At 35.2% G+C, this 12,957-nt stretch overlaps 2 protein-coding genes across 4 annotated transcripts; one reads left to right on the plus strand and one right to left on the minus strand.

The window, feature by feature from the left end:
* Positions 1 to 427: 427 nt before the first annotated feature.
* LOC107415039 (uncharacterized) lies at positions 428 to 2,947 on the plus strand. Of its 2 annotated transcripts, none has more exons than XM_016023304.4 (4): positions 428 to 611; positions 717 to 890; positions 1,327 to 1,489; positions 2,506 to 2,947. In XM_016023304.4, exons 2-4 carry the CDS (start codon positions 753 to 755, stop codon positions 2,694 to 2,696), a joined length of 492 nt encoding a protein of 163 aa, XP_015878790.1. In that variant the 5' UTR covers positions 428 to 611; positions 717 to 752; the 3' UTR covers positions 2,697 to 2,947. The 2 variants fall into 2 exon arrangements, with proteins under 2 accessions (XP_015878790.1, XP_015878789.1); XM_016023303.4 differs by having other exon boundaries at positions 431 to 611; positions 720 to 890.
* A 2,935-nt stretch (positions 2,948 to 5,882) lies between these two features.
* On the minus strand, positions 5,883 to 9,897 carry LOC107415017 (B3 domain-containing protein At2g36080). Of its 2 annotated transcripts, XR_009634896.1 has the most exons (4): positions 8,804 to 9,897; positions 8,118 to 8,296; positions 7,879 to 7,997; positions 5,883 to 7,092 (listed from the first exon to the last, which is right to left on the minus strand). XR_009634896.1 is itself a non-coding variant. In XM_048465414.2 (3 exons), exons 1-3 carry the CDS (start codon positions 9,663 to 9,665, stop codon positions 7,042 to 7,044), a joined length of 1,092 nt encoding a protein of 363 aa, XP_048321371.1. In that variant the 5' UTR covers positions 9,666 to 9,895; the 3' UTR covers positions 5,883 to 7,041. The 2 variants fall into 2 exon arrangements, 1 of the variants encoding a protein (XP_048321371.1); XM_048465414.2 differs by lacking the exon at positions 7,879 to 7,997 and having other exon boundaries at positions 8,804 to 9,895.
* Between the last annotated feature and the right edge of the window lie 3,060 nt (positions 9,898 to 12,957).

Consider the following 12,957-nt stretch of genomic DNA (forward strand, 5'->3'; position numbering starts at 1 on the left):
GTTATTTTGAAAGCCCCTTTATTCTTTAATCAGTTGGTGATTTTAGTTTAAAATAGCTTAGAAGATTTTTATAAGCAATTTATATGTATTGTTATATTAATCATTACAAGAAACAGTTGTATTTATATAAAAAAATTTAACCTTAATAGTTATTCATTAAGTTTATGGTGTATGATTAAAAAAAAAAATGTGTATATTGTAAAATAGATAATTACAAACTTTAATCTAACCATTATAATTCTCATTTTATACTTAATTTTTAATTAAATGTAGAAAATAAGAAAAAAAGATCTTCCTTTCTCAATTCAACTCACAAATTAAATATTTTCGCATAATTTTTGTTTTTTTTTTTTTTTTTTTTTTTTTTTTTTTTTTTTTTTTTTTTTTAGGGTCAAGTTCATAATTTTAGTTTAAAAATTTAAATATATTTTCTCTAAACTTTCTTTTATGATTGTAGACGGTATTTTACCCTTATTTTTTTCTCTCGCTCCCTCCCTTTCTCGATCACAGCAAAGAACCGCCGGTCGCTGCAGCTTCAGACTGAACACCATCACGCCGGTGTTCCAATGTGATGCCAGCAGCAACCAACTCCAGCTCCAGCTCCTCTAAAGGCATGGCTTTTTCTTCTTCTTCTTCGTCGACTATCTTATAAACTGTATTTAATTCTGTCATTTTATTATTATTATTTTAAAAAAAATTGTTCGTATTTTCCTCAGCAGACTTTCATGGCGTAATAATTGGGGAACTGAAAAATGAAAGTGAAGGTAGTGTGTAGGAAAATATACGATTACATTCGCTACGATCTCAAAGAGATTGCATTTCCATCTTCGTTGCCGGACCCTCCTCATATCAAGAAGCGTCGAAAGCTCACCTTCCACGAACGCTATTTCGTATGGTTTTTTTTTTTTTAATTAATTAATTAATTTTCCAGTCCTTTATTCTTCTTTAACTTCAACTTTACTAGTATGTCTGCGCTCGGATTTCTCATTTCTTTTCGTTTTGATAGTTTCCTGTAAATTGAAGTGGTGGATGGTAAATATTTAGTTGTTTCTGTTGAAATTTTTGTAAAATTTGGGGTTGATTCGTGCAGAGTTTTGACCCACTTTCTAGTTCATATTGCAATTGCTCAGCTCATAGAGTGAGTCAAATAGTTTTTTTGTTTGGAGATATACACTTTTGGCGATACTGTTTATTTGGCCTGAAAAACATTTGGTTAATACATATATATATATATATATATATATATAAATAGGTACTCTGTTTTGTGAAATGATCTGAATTGGTGATTTTGTAATAAATGCAATCTTGTATTCTGATATGCTCCAGGTGTTGAAAGAGGCTTCTAGGCTTTATGCTGCAAGCTGGGTTCGTGATATTGGTCCTGAACTTCGGCCTAATGATTACAAGAAGGCTGAAGAGAGTGAAGATATGCCCAGTGGAGCTAAGAGCACGAAAAAAGAGAAAGAACCTTCTACCTTGGAAGATCTTGGTAATAACCTTTCCATCATGGATTGTCTCTGGGAAAATCGATTTTGAAAAAACTGGTTCTAGGTTGTCGACTTGTTTTTCATATGGTCGAGCTTTGACTTCCTGATAACATGATTTGCAAACACTGGTTCCTTGAAGCATATGCCACTTCCGTAAGTACCACCTCTGTCATATATGCATTTGAAACTTCACAAAATTTTGATTCTTGAAAACCATAGTAATAATAATGAGTCTTATAAGATCAAACTTAAGGCTGAATTAGTTTAGATAATAATAAGTATAACTTGTTATTAAGTTTAGGTGTTAGTAATAACACTCTCCTATTGTAGACATTTTCTTAATCTACATCATTCACAATTGATTCAAAGTTTAGTATTTAATTTCAAATCTTATAAAGAAGAAAAAGATCTTGAAGTAAAAACTAACTACAAAACACACCCATAAGTATCTACATACTTGGTTTCGTTGAGGACATAACAATTAGAAGGTTCAGATATATGGTATCGGGTTGTTAGTGGTGCTGGTTTGATCATTTAAATGCTTCACAAGTTGCCTGGTGATCCTTACTGTACACCAATTGTCGAAGAAAAGGAAGGTGAAACTGTAATGGCAACATCTGTAGCAAGAATTATCAACCTTCTTGTTTCTAGTCGCTTCTATGAGGCTGGGAGCTTGCTATTGGGTAACTGCATTAATTGGCAGTACTATATTTTGAAATAAATTTGTGGGATTATGATGGAGAATATTTATAAATTATAGGAGATCGGTTAGATAGGGCAATCTTACCACTGAGCCCAAAACTTGAGCTATTGGTGTTAATGGTAACCTAATAATCATTCTTGAAGCCTGTTTTCTTGTGACTCACATAACTACTAACCCCTGCTGGGCGTCCCAAGAATTCCCCCCCCCCCCCCCCCCCCCCTTCTGAGAGACAGATATTTCTCTGCAAATATTTCACTTTTTGGAAGTTTGAATTTTAATGGGAGTCTTATGTTTATTTCTTGATGAAAATAACAGCTGTTGCGGCCAGAGGAGGAATGGAGACATTAAGGCCTGCTTTACAGCGTGTTTACATGACAAGGGCTTCTGCATATAAAGATGCTCTTAAAAGTTTTATACAAGGCTATCAAGAAGGCATTCAGCAGGCTATGGAGAAAAAGGATTCTAAATCACAACAGGAAAGCGATAAACCAAATCAATCTACTTAAAATCTCTAATGAAGAGGCAATTAATGTTAGTTATCCTCCAGCACAACAATAATTAACTTGAGTTTTGGTGCTTTACAAGAGCTCTGTTTGTAAGAAATTACTGGCTTTAACTGTTGCATTTTAGAGTTTTAGCTCTTTTAAGGAAAATTTGCTGAATGTGGATATACCAGAAAGGCAGAAACTTTGTAATATGTTTTTCGGGGACAAATAACTCTTTTGCAATCTGAAATTTTCCACTTGATTTGTGAATACTAACCTTATTTTATTTTACAATGTATGCTTTACAGTTTTTTACATCCCTGAGAAAAGCTCAGAAAATTTCTATGACATGCTTCTGCACGTAGAGTTTTGATAATTGGTAAAAAGACTTATAACTGCTGTGTTCCATCAGTATGAATTGCAACATGAACGATGCTTTAATAATCTCCTATTTTTGAACTAGCTCCTGATTCCGTTTCCTTGTCTTCGTGTCCTATTTCTGTAGTGTCAATTCCATCAGTATGAAGTGCAACATGAAGGATGCCTTAATAATCTCCTATTTTTGAATTAGCTCATGATTCCGTTTCCTTGTCTTCATGTTCATTTTTCTGTAGTGTCAGTTTTAGATAACTGGCTCAGTAGATTTGAAGCATTTAGATGCTAATTTTGTATTTTTGGCATTAACAGTGATTTCTCAATGCTTTGCCTTTAATTTTCATTTTATATTCCGATCTCTATAACTAGAGTGAGAATTAATGTACTGAATAGAAATGTTGACCGTCTTTATTCTATGTTGATGTGTCTGGGAAAATGGATGAAATGGGCGTAACCCAAAAGCCAGGAATTTCTCTTTTATGTTATCTCCTTTGACCATATTGCTTTTGATGGAAATAAAATTTCCCATAGGATTCTTCAACATTTAATCATTTTATGATTATGAATTATTTTGTTAAGATTGAACCCTATACAGCAACACGTCTTTTCCTCAAGAAAGATTCAGGTAAACAGAATGGTGGAGCGGTGGAAGACAGAAAATGACTAGCATAATTCTTGCTTTCGGCTAATAAGGTCGTTTTCTCTTAACTGCAGAAAAGCACTACTTAACAAAGCTGGCTTTGTTTTATCCTGGGAAAAATTATGGCCAGCTATCAATTGCGCTTACTATTTTGGGCAAGAGTTTTGTTACGGAGACTGTTGTGTGGGCTTCTCTATTTAATTAATATCATTTGTGGGGCTGCCACATATCATCTCTCGCCTCATGGCTGGATTGTGCTCCTAGTCTTTTCAAGCACATGGTTCCTGCTTTAAGTCTTCTCAGGAAACATGATATGAGATTCATAATCCATGACTATGACTAATGACACCTTATCTTCTGCATATCACTGATGGGGCCTTGGGGCTCATGAAATCTGGATTGGCTTTATATATAATACAAATATATTTCTAATATCAGATGGATTTTCGTTTCCAAATAAGAGGCAAGAATGTGAGTGTTTACTATTAAATTACTCGTATGCATCTTAAATGCTAGGTCGGTGGTGGTTTCTCTATATGAATGAAGTTTAAGGTTCTTTTTTACTATTTTGTGCTTTCCATTTGAGTATTTCCTTTGAAATCGTAATATAGTCTTTCTAAACTATTAGGTTCTGACGTTTCTCTGTGTATGTAACTTAAGTTATTTTTTGGTATCCATAAATGTATAATATATCTGGTGTATGTGCAGATATCAACATCACTGCTCTTCTTTATACCTCAGGAGACTTGAGTATAGAATCGTGCCCTTTATTTCATATGGCAGGTAAAAGTGAGGTGAAGGTGAGGTTGACCCTAAAAGCTCCAAAACAATAAAGCATATAAAGAGGAAAACATAAGTGGAATGAAGAAAAACTCACATGGTATTTCTATATTTGTACTGTAGTTAGTCATGGAATGATTGAATTATTCTTGCAGGACAAACCTAATATACAGGAAGAGTCCCCTCACTCATTTGATTGGGCACTACCTTGAGGCCAATGATAGCCAACACATATCTAAAGGACCCTCCCCACTTGTAGAGAGGGTGAGCCACTGAACATTGGACGCCATTGCCAAGAGAGGTCAATGGATATCACTCTTGTCTGAATCTTTATGGGCCCTCATAATCACATGACACAGTATCTGATTAGCCACACAATTATTCTGCACTTCTTATGTTCCTTAATTCATCATTTGCGGATGTTCGTTGCTTGTACAAGACATGTACCTAAGTTGTTTGGACAGGCATTGGGTATGTCTGGATTTGCATATTGCAATAAGCTAACCAACTTTTTCTTTTTCTTTTTGCAATTTTCTTTTAGCATTTTACATTGTAAAACTCACAAATTATTACTAATTATCAGTGTATTTGAACAGCACATCTAACCTGGTCCATGCAGCGGATCTTGAACAACTTGCCTTTTGGATTCTCCTGTAACTAGATTGCTGCTCCAGAATTAATGAGACATCTGAGAATTATTGCGTTGCATGTCAGCGTGAGTTGACATGCCTTTTGAGCCATGGAATTTTTTTGTTTTGTTTTGGTGGTGAGAAGTCCTAAACCGATTGGGCTATGAAGAAATTAAAGGATTATGTTTTGACGAATTACGTCGGTAAGAATTATTGATCAAGCAATGGTAATGCATAATCCACATCTTATTACTATGCTTCATTATTTTCGTGATCATTATATTCCCATTTGGCCCTCTTCATTGACTGCTTTATTGTATTTGATACGTTTCAAGTTGTGATTCATATTTGTTTGAAAAAAATAAAAAAAATAAAAAATAAAAAATTATAGTAATAAAATAATGTTAGTGTCAATAAAAAATTATAGTAATAAAATAATGTTAGTGTCTTACTATTAGGCATGGGGGAATATTACCCTTGTCCAGCTTTCCAGTCTTATTGTATTTAGTAGAACCAATCTATTCTGACATGGTTTTCAAACTGGCTTCCATGTCTCCAAAGCTGTCTTCTGTACTAGAATAATTCCCTGTGCTTTTGTGGGTTGGATTGCTGATTTCTGGTTCAGAATTCAGATAAGATTAACTTTGTTTTTACAGGCTTATCTTCTCCAATCTACCTTGTTCTCAGTGTTCAGAATTCAGATAAGTCTCTCCAAGCTTCTAGTGACTACATTTTTTATTTGCTTTTGAGATAAATCATTTGCAAACTTGTACAGCTAAACCATGAATATAGAAAAAATCATAATAAATAATAAATAATAAATGAAAATCCAATTTCCTAGGGGACCATTATTATGACTGACATCTGGTATACCAATCTTGAAAAAGTGGGTATATCTCAAATAACACGATTCATAATATCTCAGCAAAATTCTAATTAATTGCATTTGAACCACGTATTTGATTTTTTTCCCTTCTTTCTGACATTGAAGTTTACCAAATTAGCAAGCATGATTGGTACACTTCACAATTCATCAGATGACACGAGTGAATGCCAAATCCGCAAAATTGTTAGCTCTTTTTTCTCTTGGACTCAATGATTCATAGGTAAAGGAAGTACCAGCCAACAAATACTCTTAATTCTTTTTTTTCTTTTTTTTTTTTGTTTTTCAGCTTCTCATTTTACTGCAGCAAAATGCAACAAGGAGAGACAGTATGGAGCTACTACAAGAGTATGGGGGAAGAAAAGAATAAATACAAAGAGAAGAGAGAGAGAGAGAAGGGGGGGGGGGGGGGGGGGGGGGAGTGGGCTAAGTACGAGACCCGGCTGTCACCCATCTATTCAAGTCCACCCATTCCACCAATCCACACACAAACCCACCCACCCATCCACCCACCATCACCACCACCACCATACCCTCTTCCATTATTATGATGTGCCATTGTGTGCAAAAATCTCCAGGGAGAATCTCAACAGTTTGCAAATAGATTCCTCATTCCCTCAATTTTCAACGACCCCCAAATTCCCCCTTAAGCACGGATTGATGAACGTCAGCCCTAGCTTCTCCATCTGGGACCCACTTCCTCTTTTTTTTTTTTTTTTTTCAATAATTTGGACGACTTCTTTTTCTCCCTCACTAATCTGCTCTCCTGCAGTCCTTTTCCCCCCTCTACCACTCCACCTTCCTTTTGGTTCCCTTCCTAAGCCCTTACTTCTCCTCTGGCTCTCCAAAGTAGGCCTCAAAATCTGGGATTTTTTCTCTGTCTCTTTACCCACTATTTTTTCTTTTCGATTTTTCTTCCATATATAAAATATATTTTATATACTTATATTTATGCTTTTTCTTTTTTTTTTTTCTTTTTTTTTTTTTGTGGAGATTTTCCAACTTTCCTCCGAGTGGGCTACATAATAGTCAATCCAAGGACGTCACATCCACAGATCTTTATCCTTGACGATTTCTCATGGGTTTGACATCTTGGGAGAAAGTGAAATCCTATTACCAATCACAACCACATTGTATTAATCAGTGCCTTTTTAAAAAAAAAAAGAAAAAAAAAAAGAAATTTTATTTTATTTTTGTGACCGAGAAAATATTCAAGTGCCGGATTTGAGCGTCTTTCCCACATGCCTAACTTATACCACCGTCCAGACACAAACCCAGTTGACCATCTATTCTCTTAATTACTTGCCTTCATAATTGCGGCTTATTTTGTTTGAATTTCTTTCTTTTCTTTCCCCTTAAATCCACGTGACCAAGGTTTTTTTTTTATTTATACCACCACAACTATATCTGTCTAACCTAATCTATTAAAATATGAGAGTTAAAAATGGAAAAAGAAAAAATCCCATCCAATGATAGTCTTGTTGATTTTCAACTTTATCTCATTCAAATCAACGCAAACCAAACTGGCCCTAGTTGGGTTATGTTCGGTTTGGTACCAGATGCTTTTGATTCCAACTTTTAAACTGAAAAGAAGACTTTTTTTTTTTTTTTTCCTTCTTTTTAAATCAAAATTTCCAAGCCACGTTGACCCCCCTATCACCCCTTCATGTTAACCGGCCAAATACTTTTCCTATTTTTACATATTTCGTTTTCATCTGAGCTTATTTTCTTGGGTATGGCCCACTAATCAAAGCCCATCAGATCATGCCCCTACTTATTCTGATTATGTAATCCATGAGATAGGGAATATGTTCTACCTTAACACAATCATTTTTTTTAATACATAACTGCATTTTTATATATATATATAGATAAATATTAGCATTGAAAACTGACCAGAATTTGATGTACCCGCATTGTTGGGAAGAAAGGAGACCATGATATTTCCAAAGACTAAAAATAATTATTTTCCCCTAATTGCCTACTCTTTGCCTTATTCAACGTTTGCTTATAATCTGTTAATGATCAGATTTAGCATGTGATTTATTTGTCGAAGGCTTGTAACCTTAATCTAATTTAAATAATAATAAGTTAAAAATATAAATATAAATAATAATAAAAAAAGGATGGCGTACCATGTGATCTGAATGGTAAGGAGGATAGAATTGTTGGTGGGATGGACCGTGGGTTGACAAAGACGAGCCATCTGGCGTGGACGGTTCGGAATCATCAGGTTGGCATTCCATGTTAACCCCAAAAAGCCTCAAAATCCTTGAGTTCCCAACCGGCGTCGTTTGGTTTTGAGCAGGAGATCCTGTATAATCACGCAATACGTGCTGTGTTATTCGAAGATTTTTTTACCATTGATAAGTGTAAAAGAGATTTAAGAGAAATCCCCCTAGTGCTGTGTTTTTTTCTCGGTCAAAGTGAAAAAAAAAAAAAAACAAAGAAACAAAAAGAAATTTTTTTACTGGAAGAGATAGAATTAGTTTGGAAAATTATAAGGTTTCACTTGGAGTTTTCTGAATGGGTAAAACTTGAAATAGCGCGTGTAATTCACTCTTCCAACAATGGAGATCGATTTAGCTTCTTCAGTAGAAGCACACGAGCTCCCAGATAACCTGGACGCTGAAGACAGTGTTACACGGGCACATTTCTCCCAACTAATTGGAAGGTGTTCATCACGCACTTTGATGTCCGTATAATTCATTTTTTTTAAAAATAAATAAATAATATTTGAAAAAATGAAAATGAATTAACAAACAGTGGGGGGGTGGGGGGTGGGAGAGGAAGAGATAGGGTTAGAATGTGAACAATAAACCTGCATGAAGACAGTCAGGTTGGTATGGCACAGCGTGATGGTGATGATGAGGATGCGTAGGATAAGGATGCGCAGAATAGAGCATCCTGGTCCACCCACCAGCACTTTCCCCACCATTAACCTGAGCCACCGTCCCGCCGCTATCAGGCACCGTTCGCCGCCTCCATCCTATAAACAAGCGCTCACTGTCGGTCCGGTGCCTCTCGAACAAAACGACGTCGCCAGCATCCAGCCGTTTTTCTTTCACATAACGGCTCCACCCTTTGGTCAACACGTAGCTCTGGCTGCTATTCCAATACGAGTAGCGAAACCTCCAGAACTTGCCCAACTCGTCCTCGAAACTCAGTAACAAACCCTTGTCGACCGAGTCTCCACCACCACCACCACCGAGTGGGAAGTACTTCTCGGCGTGTTGTTTTGGGATTACGAGGCGGTTGAGTTTGCCCACGTCACTCGGAGTCAGAGGCTTCTCGAACATGGGTTCCTTCTCAAGGTGGTCTTGTTGGTATTGGTCTTGGTTTTGGTTGTTGTTTAATTCGGTGGCACTGTCGGCAATTTGGTCGTCAACGTCTTCATCATTGTAGTCTAGTTGGTTGTTAAGATTGAAATTAAGGTTGTTGTTTGGCGTATGGTACATGGGGATGGAGGTAGAGTGTTGGGGATTATTGGAGTTGTGCCAATTAGAAGATTGGTAGTAGTGTTGTTGGGAAGGATTGTTAATATTACTGTGGTATAATGGATGATGAGGAGGAAGGTAATGGGGTTTGGAAGAAGGAGTATTATTATCCATAACAGAGGGCTGTTGCTGTTGAGTCCACCAGTGTGTTTCTGGAAGGTCTGAGGAGAAGTGGTTTATGGGCATTTTTTTTTTCCTTTTTCTTTCCAGACCGCCGAGAGAGAGAGAGAGAGAGAGAGAGAGAGAAACAAGGGTTTATTTGATGTAGAAAGACTCTTTGAAGGGGAGAGATGTGTGGGGGCCGATTTAGAGGCGTGCTGATTATGGGTTTGATGTGGAAACTGGGGAACTATTTGATGGAGCTGCAAGATATGACAATGAGAGAGAGAGAGAGAGAGAGAGAGAAAGAGAGAGAGGGAGATAGAGAGAGAGAGAGAGAGAGAGAGAGAGAGAGAGAGAGAGAGAGAGAGAGAACCCAAAAAAAAAAAAAAAAATAGAGAAAGATGGAAACGTAAGTACGAGAGTACTACTTTAAGGTTTTGCGTGATGAAAAAAACTCAATCATTATTTTCAGTGTAAAATTCTCTATACATATTGTTTCTGTTTTTCTCATATTTTTTCGTTGGATTTCAAAGTATTAGGAAATAGGAAGAAACCTTTTCAATTTTTAACTTTTCTTTTATTTGTAGAGAAAAAAAATGATTTGAGATTTTTAATTAAAAACAAACCGTATAAATGGAATTTGCTGAATTAGGCAGAGTACATGTATCCCTTTTATGAATCTTGGGAAAGAAATTAAGAGAGATTTTAATTTCTAAAAGTAAAATAATAAATAAATAATATATATTTTATATAAGTAGAAAACACCCCATGTTACTTCATTGGCAAACAAATCAAATGGTGGGTCATTCCTGACGTAACGATAACCTGGTTCCCAATCCAACGGCCGTCTTAGCACTTGATTTTTAGACCCTTCCCTGATGAGGCACATGGGATTTTTACACCCCTTGCCAAAATTTTAACTAATTAATTATGCACATTCATATAATATAAGCTTAATTAGATGCATAAATGTTTCAGAAAAAAGGCATCAATTAGATCCTTTAAGAAAGTGATGGTCATCTAATCTATATTAATAGTTGATCAGCTAAATGAAAAAAGTAAAAGCGGCAAGAGAATTATATAAGTAATTTTGTGGATATAGCTAGCTGGGATTGGTGTGGTACAATAAGAAACAAAGAAGTGGTCCTTGTGGGTAATGCTTAGGGATGAAATTTTGGTCTCTCCCAATTAGATCTTTGAGAAGAAATAGTATTTCCATCACGTGCATGACAGAATTATTGGTATTTTGGCCACTCCTATAGGTTTTTTTAAAAAGAAAAAAAAAAAATTGGAGAGAAAAAGAAAAAGCAACAGACTGAATTTGGATCTGAAAAAAAATCCACAGATCCCTTGCCTTCCCAATAAGAAGAGAGATGAGATAAGATCATGTCCAATTGGAGAAGACCTCCATTTTGGGATAGTCGTGTTTGAATCCTCTCCTCACACTCAAATCTTTCTCTTTCTCTTTCTCTATATATCTTACTCTCATTTAATCACAGCCGAGACATTTTTTTTCTCTCTCTCTGGGTGTCTTTCACTCAGTCTTTATATATTTATATATCTTTGTCATTATTATTGGTTATTTTTTATTACTTAGATAATGTCTCTTCTGTGAGTTTCGGACAAAACCCACCTCAATTTCCAGGTAGATTCAGACACCCTTTTTATCCCCTACAAAAGGTTGAACTCTTTGTTTTTAATATTAAGTACTTGTTGGAAACATATATAAACATAATATAGGTTGTTGGGGGAAGCTATAGCTAGGTGTGTGTTATTTTCAAAACTCTAATACAAACAAGAGTATGATTGTGTCACCTTTACTAGTAATGGCTTAATAATAATAATGAAAGTGAACCCATTAAAATCCTCTCAATCATAGCGTGGAAGGACTGGTCAAGTTAGGATTCAATCAATATGTGTATTTAATTATCTCAAATAATAATAATAATAGAAACAGAAAGGAAAATGATGAAGATATTTAATTTTTTTCTTTTTCTATATTTTTTATGAATGCTTAAACGTGAAATTTCAAATAACTTTCTCAAAGATGTTGTTTGGCCAAGTGCGGGAATCCTTGACCAGAAAGAAAACCACAGGCTATGCCACAGGCCCGGGTTTTTTTGGGGGGGGTGTGGTGGTTGGTTTGTGAGGAATCTGCTATGTAATTCGTGGAGGGGTTTCTGAAATCTGGAAAGGTCTTTTTAGTTTATTTTCTGAGAACAAACAGAGAAGACGACAGAGTCATATGAGATATTTAAGGAAAGGAGGGGTGTGAGTGTGAGTCAATACGGTAATGGAACCACAAATTTAATATTTCCATTTCTGGGAATTCCTCAAGTCCCAAGTAAAAAAATCACACACCTCACCTGGTTTTGCAACATATCAGTCCGTGAGAGTGAGACTAACCCACTAAAGTCCATGACTCTCTTTTTGCAATTAATTTCTTTATATTATCACACTTTTGCTTTTCACTATTATAATAATGTATATATATTTTTTATCAGAAATGGAGAAAATTGGTTGAAAAAACATTGACTAACTGTAAATATTTAAATGAATAAAAAGTTTGGTGTGAGCTTAATTAGTAATTAAATGATGCTGATTAGTACTGATGATGGATGTTTCAGATATTTTATCAGTTTAATGCAGCCATAGAACTGTCCAACATACATAGAACTGAAAGACCAAGAACAGTGTACCGTAATCCAAAGGTTGATACGCATCTGCATAAATTTACATTTAAAAGTTTAATGAGATTGATAATAAGATATACAACTAGTTTGAAACCGATTCTAAAGTATCAAATATACTGATTAATTGAATCTACATATATGGCATATTCTCTTCATCAACCTATAACGATGGTTTCAAAACATATATGATAATATATATATATATATATATAGCTCTGATTAATTTAAGTAGACTATCATTTGTTGAGGGGAAGTAATCTAGGTTTTTTGGCCTTTAGGTCATTTAATAACATTATGCTAGTTTTAAGTCATCAGAATCAAAGAGTTCTAGCAGAAGTGCCACATGGCACAAGCAAATCTACAATACGTATATGCAATGTATATATATTCAATGAATCTTTTATCCAAAATTATGAACAAACTTGTTTGTTCAGAATCATCTTATTACCGTAATAGGCAGTATATTACCATCCTATTATTGATCTAAATGAAAAAAGTTCGTCCAGAATCATAGACAAAATAACTTGCATATGGATATATTTACACATTGACCTTCAAATAATTATTGTACTTAGAGCTAATTAATAACATAAAAAATCATTGCATTTTAGAAATGTTATTGCATGGAGGTGAAGATGGCCAAGCATGCTTAATGAAAGCAGGTGAAAGTAGTTGGAATAAAG

This window comes from Ziziphus jujuba, chromosome 11 (assembly GCF_031755915.1).
Source record: "Ziziphus jujuba cultivar Dongzao chromosome 11, ASM3175591v1".
In the NCBI taxonomy this organism is placed as follows: domain Eukaryota; kingdom Viridiplantae; phylum Streptophyta; class Magnoliopsida; order Rosales; family Rhamnaceae; genus Ziziphus; species Ziziphus jujuba.